At 39.4% G+C, this 7,177-nt stretch overlaps 1 protein-coding gene across 1 annotated transcript; it reads left to right on the top strand.

Moving 5' to 3' along the window:
• Nucleotides 1-555: 555 nt before the first annotated feature.
• Nucleotides 556-6,812, top strand: slc25a10a (solute carrier family 25 member 10a). The gene is made up of 11 exons (XM_084744058.1): nt 556-911; nt 2,343-2,462; nt 2,560-2,674; nt 2,749-2,797; nt 3,247-3,288; nt 3,401-3,444; nt 3,967-4,037; nt 4,671-4,763; nt 4,847-4,924; nt 5,114-5,170; nt 5,322-6,812. The coding sequence occupies exons 1-11, from the start codon at nt 822-824 to the stop codon at nt 5,421-5,423; spliced, it is 861 nt and encodes a 286-aa protein (XP_084600184.1). The 5' UTR covers nt 556-821; the 3' UTR covers nt 5,424-6,812.
• Nucleotides 6,813-7,177: the final 365 nt, after the last annotated feature.

Raw genomic sequence — 7,177 nt, 5'->3', positions numbered from 1 at the left:
GCAGCAGCAGCGGCGGCGGCAGCGGCGAGCGTTTCCACACGTCCTGCCTTTTGCTCTGACTTGGAGCGTAGAGGGTATCCAGTTACTGTTTCTGTCATCTGTCATGAAGCCCCCCCACCCACTCCCTTCTGAGTCAGCACACACAGTGCTGTGCCAGGCTGCCCATTCATACCACTGCTGCACCACTCATTTAAAATCATGTCATGCTTAAGACACTAAGACGCATACTTGGGCTGTAGAGACTTTGATAAAACATAGAAAATGACCCAATAACAGCAGCACAAACTGTTGTTGATTGTTTTGAGACATTTTTGACCTCATGACCCTCTGTGGAACCCTGAGACGGACTATAATGGGAAGGCCATGTCTTTTCTTAACAAACATTTGTTAGAACCGCGTGACCTTTCATCTGTGCTAGTTGAATCCTGCGATGCTGCCATGTCACATCCACACAAATGCAGCAGCAAGTCAAGCTGGCTTACTATTTTTATATTAGTCACGTACACTTCCTCCCAGCTGCCCCCCCCCCTCCCTCCCTGTCTTGGCACAGGAAGATGGAGTAAGTTCGAAGGCTCTGCTCTTACTCCACTGGACAAGTTGAGCCACATGTTAATCCAAAGTGCTCAGCTCAGTCGGAGAAACAAAAATGCAGATTTACACGAAGGATGCTTGAGTTTGTCTGTTGTGGATTTAATATGAACAGCATCCACCAATCAGCAGCAAAGGATGAAGCGAGCACCCTTGGAAAGAGTCTTCTCAGGAACCTCTGACAAGCCGACACTTTGCTTTCTCCTTCCTTTGGACTTTGTTTCATTGAGAACATGCAGGAGACTCGCGTTTCTCGCTGGTATTTTGGTGGAGTCTCCGCCAGCGCAGCCGCCTGTTTAACACACCCACTGGATTTAATTAAGGTAAAATACAAAGCTAATTGATTTTTAATTTTATTACCACTGCAGCAGAGTTCTTTCCTTTAAGAAGTTTAGAAAATGATCCACTTAAGCCTCATTGATCCGTCTGGAGTGTTTTTCACATGTGCCTCTGGATTGAATTGTGGAAAATGTTAATAAAATTATATTCTTAGACGGTTTATTATCCTGTTTTCCTGTTGACACTGACTTTCAGAATAGCTTGTTATCTTTCTGTGATGATTCAGTTTACCTAAATTACCCTGACCGTGACAATCAATAGGCTTGTTTGGATGTTCTGAACTGCATGAAATTATGACACGCTCTTAGAAATAAAGGTGCTGACTAGAACCATAACGAGTTCTTTGACTTGTCCCCATAGGAGAACCCTTTTTTGTTCCTGTTAGAACCTGTTAAAGGGATTCCACCTACAACTGAACATAAAGGCTTGTACCGAGAACAGTGAAATCACTGAGAAGCGAGATCAGAAGTGAGATCAGTGAAAGGTTCCACTCAGAACCCATTATGTGAGGTTCTACAGGGAACCCTTCTATGGTGTAATGGTTCCATCCAGAACCAACTGCTGTTTTATTGGTGGTTCTACTGACAATCAACCTTTTATGGGTCACAGCAAGAACTCACCCAGGTGGTTCGACAAAGAACCGTTTTATATTCCAACGGTTTAATCTAGAACCCACCTAGGGAGTTCTAATGAGAACTATTTTATATTGCAAGGGCTTAATCTAGAACCCACCAAGGGGGGTTCTACCGAGAACCTTTGTATATTCCAAGGGCTTTATATAGAACCTACTGATGGGGTTTTATGGAGAACCTTTTTGTATTCCAAGGGTTTTATCTACCAATAACCTTTATATATTCCAAGGGTTTTATCTAGAACCCACCCAGGGGTTCTAGCAAGAATCCTTTTATGTTATGGTACAGAAAAAAAAAAACGTTGACCAACCTATGGCACGGAGTTCTTTGGCTATTTCAATAATCTTTGAGGAAATCTTTCTACTAAAAGGGTTCTTTGGATGAAAAGGGTTCTTCATGGTATCATAACTTACAAAAAACCCTTGAAAAACGCTTTCTTTAAAAAAAGGGTTCTTCAGAAGCCAGTGGTTCTGAGTAGAACTGTAGCCATTCAGGCAGAACCCCTGTGGAACCTGTCTTTCTGAGAGTGCAGAAACAGATCTGCTTGTTCAGTGATGTATTGTCCCGTCATTGAATTGATTTTCTTTCATTCAGCTCACTGATTGAATGGTTGTGATGATGTTTGGAGCTGATTACGGTCTATCATCTTCTGCTAAGAGCCGGTTCTGTTTGCTCGCTGCTTCAGACAGCAGCACACTGTCACTTTACACATGTGCGGGAGGCCGTTGCTCTCACTAAAACTTTGCCCGACGCTTGCCGCTGCTTCCATGTGGTCATTTCCAGGTGCACTTACAGACGCAGCAGGAGGTGAGGGTGAGGATGATCGGGATGACAGTTAACGTGGTGAGGAGAGAAGGTTTCCTGGCTCTCTACAGTGGTCTAAGTGCATCTCTCTGCCGACAGGTGGAAATCTACACACACATTAAATCATCCATGCACTGTTCATTGTCCATGCTGCTCAAAGTTTGGATGGATTTCTTTCTTTGTTTCTTTCTCCTAGATGACATATTCTTTGTCCCGGTTTGCCATTTATGAGACTGTCAGAGACAAGATGAACAGAGAGAATAAAGGTCTCATGCCTTTCTCCCAGAAAGTCCTGCTGGGCGCCTTTGGAGGTATGTGCTGTTACACAGTATTTTACATGTTAGTCTATATTCTGTTTTATTATTTAATGTGTTTTCCCCAACAGGTTTTGCAGGTGGTTTCATTGGGACCCCAGCTGACCTGGTGAATGTCCGGTGAGTTTAGAGGATAGATTAACTATTCAGAATTCAGAATTAGTACATATTTACCAAAAACAATAAAGATTAGCAGTTTGAACATAACATGTTTTTGTGCTGTTTTCAATTGAATATAGGTCAACTGTAAAATGCAATTATTATATGCAGTGCTGCTATAATACTGCTGTTGGGGTGCACAGTATTGTATCGACTAAAAGAGTAATTCCCTCTCTTTTCAATTTTCATGTGGAGGAAATACCAAGTAGTTCCGCTAAGTGAAATTCAGGACGGGGTCACTGTTAGATTTAGATTGGATGTCAGTAATCAAAGAGGCTGCGACCTTTAATGGTCGCCCAATATTTGACAGGCCAATGTCCACTGATTTCAGCAGCAAGATAATCACTGTGAAGGTTTATCATCCTGACAATCAGCCGACTTTGAAATATTTTAATCTCTCATCTGTGCAGAATGCAGAATGATGTCAAGTTGCCGGTGGAGCTCAGGAGAAAGTAAGTAAACATTTGAAATGGGAATACATCCTTTGCAGACCTTTTTATGTAATGAAAACTGTCTGTGGTCGCATGCAAATCACCACACTGAGATTTTTCTTTCTTTTACTAGTTATGCTCATGCACTAGATGGATTATTACGAGTTTGGAAGGAGGGTAAGACACATAAACACACATTTTACTGTTACATGCTACATAGGAAAAATACCAACCTGTTCTCATCCCAGGTCATCAAACACCAACTTCTTTGTCATGCCTCGTGGCATCTTATACGGATGCACAAGGTACACTTTTTAACACAAGGTTAACAGCCAGTTTGTTTTGGTTTAGGCACAATAACCTCCTTGGTTAACTTAAGATAACCTTAATTTTTGGTTTCATACAGGATACAAACCTTCCTGGGTAAAAGTTCTGTGACCCAGCTGCTCCATATGCAACACTCTCTTGTTCTTTATACTACACTATACTATATGGGTTTACATTGAAGTTAATTGACACCTCGGTGTGTCTCATACAAATGCTGCTACAGAAAAAACTTGGCTAAATCCAATGCTAAAGTTAGCTCAGCTGTTTGTATACCACACATGCATGACATACTGAACTATTATTATTCCTAGAAAACCAAGCAAATCTTGGGTGTTGTACTTTCTGTTCTCCATTCTGCTGTTTCATTTGCAGAGGGAGTGAGAAAACTGTTCTCCGGTGCTACAGTGGCGTCCACTAGAGGTGCACTGGTTACTGTTGGACAGGTAAAGACCTCTTTCTTTTCTTTCTTTTTCAACATCTTTTTTTTTCATTTTTTATTTTCAACAACTGTGTCATAACTAAAACCAGTGCATAACAGAGTATACTTGAGTTTCCTCATGTTCCCACATATGCCAAGTAAATAAAACACACAGATAAGCAAGCAAAAGAGCAAACAAATAAAACAAAAACATAAAAACAAAAAAAGTGACAGAATTACAAGTAACAATAACTTCAACAGTTGTTCCCAAACGTTTTCTGGCATGCTACTCTTCAGAAGCTGCAAGGGTTAAAAGAAAAATAAAAGAAAAATCCATTGTACTAATAAATTTGGTGGCTTTGATGTTTGCTGACAGGTTGTCATGAAATTAAAAATAACCATAGATTAACATTTTGTTGTGCTTCAGAACAACTGAAGGTAATAATTCAGTCGCCTAAAGGGGGCGATACACAACTGCACAGAGGACTGGACATGAACCACTGGTTTTAAGCAACACTAGTCATCAGCTGCAATTTCTGAAGATGACAACTAGACCTCTTCCTCTCTGAATTAAAATCTTAGGACCTCTGCTTTATACAACCAATCATGAAATGCTACTGTACTGTTTTGCAGAATGTGTGTTGTTTTACCTCCACAGCTGTCTTGTTACGACCAGTCCAAGCAGCTGGTTCTGGCAACCGGTTACCTGACTGATAACATCATCACACACTTCATGGCCAGTGTGATTGCAGTAAGTGACTCATCTCTGTTGATGTTTGTATAATGTCGCCACATTCTCCAAAATGAGACACCTTTTTCTCCTTTTCTGTACAGGGAGGCTGTGCCACGATTCTCTGCCAACCACTCGATGTTGTTAAAACACGACTAATGAACTCAAAACTGGAATATGTGGTGAGAGTGTGTACAGAACATGCTGTCTGTCATGTGATTTAAATGTTGCTGGACTGCGGGGTCGGGGTTACTTGAGGCGTCTCCCTCGCTTGGTCTCCGTCTCATCACTCGGACATGTATGTTTTATTCATGGGCTGTGGAGAATTACACAGCTTGACGTGTCTTTGTTTTTGTGTCTCCTTGTTGCAGGGTGTGTGTCACTGTCTCACAGAAACAGCAAAACTGGGCCCAAAGGCATTTTACAAGGTGGATGTCACCTCCAAGACGTGATGTTTTACACTGCTCCTTCCAGTCAAAAACTCCACTCTTTCTAATTTCATCATGTAAATATCACTGCGTTTTAAACATCTTCTGACTGTTCGCCTGCTGAAATAATGATATGATTTTTGTCCACCAGGGTCTCGTTCCCGCCGCGATCCGCCTCATCCCTCACACAGTCTTCACCTTCATGTTCCTCGAGCAACTGAGGCAACATTTCGGTGCAGTTGTTGTCGCCTGAGAGGAAGGAAGTGATTCCTCGTGGTTGTCGTGACCAGTCTTTACAGTTTCATTGGCTGTCAGTGTTGGACAGTTTCATCACTGATGTTATTCTTACAGAGAATAACCCCTTGATACGACTAGCATGTAAGAAAAAAAATCCTGGTAATCCATTTTCTAAGTTGTTTTTTCTCCTGTGTTTATAAGACCATTAAATAATATTCATAAATATGTTTTTGGGCATCATGCTGCACCACAGTGTTTATATAATAGCCCAGAATGGACAAACCAAAAGAAAGAAAGAAAGGAAGAAAGAAACTAGTAAAAAGTGACACTGAACATTTTTCATCAATAAAAACAAAACTGAAACAAGCAGACTCACTCTGGAAATGAACTGAAACTAAACTGAATCAACTGAATGCAAAAAAGGAAATAAAATTAATGAAAAATAAAAAAGTAAAATAACTCTGCTTGTAATCTGCAAGCTCACTGCTTGACACCACTAAATTCAGAGCCTTTAAGAACAGGTTAATTGTTTTTGCCAGAATAATATTTATTAGTTCCTCACATTTTCTTTCTTTCTTTTTTTAATCATTAATCTCTGTTGTTGTTGTAATACCCATTTTGGCCACAAGAGGCTGAAGTGCACCACAACCCCATGTTTTAAACAGCACTAAAAGCATTCATATTTTTTTCCAGGAGAGTTTTCACCTGCTGCATCTGTGAACAAAAACAAAAACACACATTAAAATATCTAATTCAATATAAAAAAAAAAATAAAAATAAAACATTTAAAGTGAAAATAAGCAATTCAACAAAATCAATATATCTCAAACAGGAATTACAGTAAATAATTCTTAATAATATGACAGTGTACATTCATTTTTTTGTTTGTAATAAGGGTTTGCAATGGACTTAGAGATCTTTGCTTTATGTGTGTTAAATTTGCTTATTGCTTATTTGCTTATTAAGCCTCAAAGGCATTTGAATGATGCATTTGAATTTAGTAATGTCTTTATTGTTATAGAATATCCTGTCTTGTTGTAAACAAATCCCTCTATGTTACTCCAAAACACAGATGAGAGGGACAATAACAAAATAAATGCATGACTGCTGGCTCAGTGTCACAAAATGTGCATTCATTTCTATATCAATAGGCAGTTTTAAAGCAAGAAATGCTTAGACATGGTGTCTACTGCTATTTTGCTCCTGATGTCTAACAATACATGACATGCATGTTAACAAGAGTAAAAATATGATTGTCACTGGAGAGGATCTTTAAAATGAACTTCACTGATCCTATTTGAAACACAAAGTTGAAAGGGGCACAACCACACTTTACACCAGTTAATATTATCTAATTGTGAATTTTAAGAAAATTTTCCTTACATGTTTTTTTTTGCATTTTATTTTATTTGTATTTTTTTTTTTTTTTTTTTTGCCATTTGCCTCTCAGGGCCTAAAGTTTGTGTTTGCTCACAGCATCCTTAAACAGTTCACCATTGTGGCCCATTACCTGTGATGAACTTTAAATCCGACATAAGCGTTGTGAAAAGAAGTTTTAGTAAACTTTTGTGAAGAGTAGTCTTCCTGTAATGCTGATATCAACTGATAAATCTACTGATACCAGGCCTTATTTGCCTTCTGACTGTTACACTGAAAAATACTGTGCCTGTGTTATAATATACTGTGAGTTTGTTTGTAATGATGCAGAATTTGAGCCTATCTGTACCAGACAGTTTTTGGTGTCCGCTGCCAAAAGAAGATTATTTATTT

Source organism: Lutjanus erythropterus, chromosome 19, assembly GCF_056507025.1.
Source record: "Lutjanus erythropterus isolate fLutEry1 chromosome 19, fLutEry1.hap2, whole genome shotgun sequence".
NCBI classification, from domain to species: Eukaryota; Metazoa; Chordata; class Actinopteri; order Lutjaniformes; family Lutjanidae; genus Lutjanus; species Lutjanus erythropterus.
The sequence above is the reverse complement of the archived record's forward strand: the minus strand, read 5'-3'. Positions and strand labels throughout refer to the sequence as shown.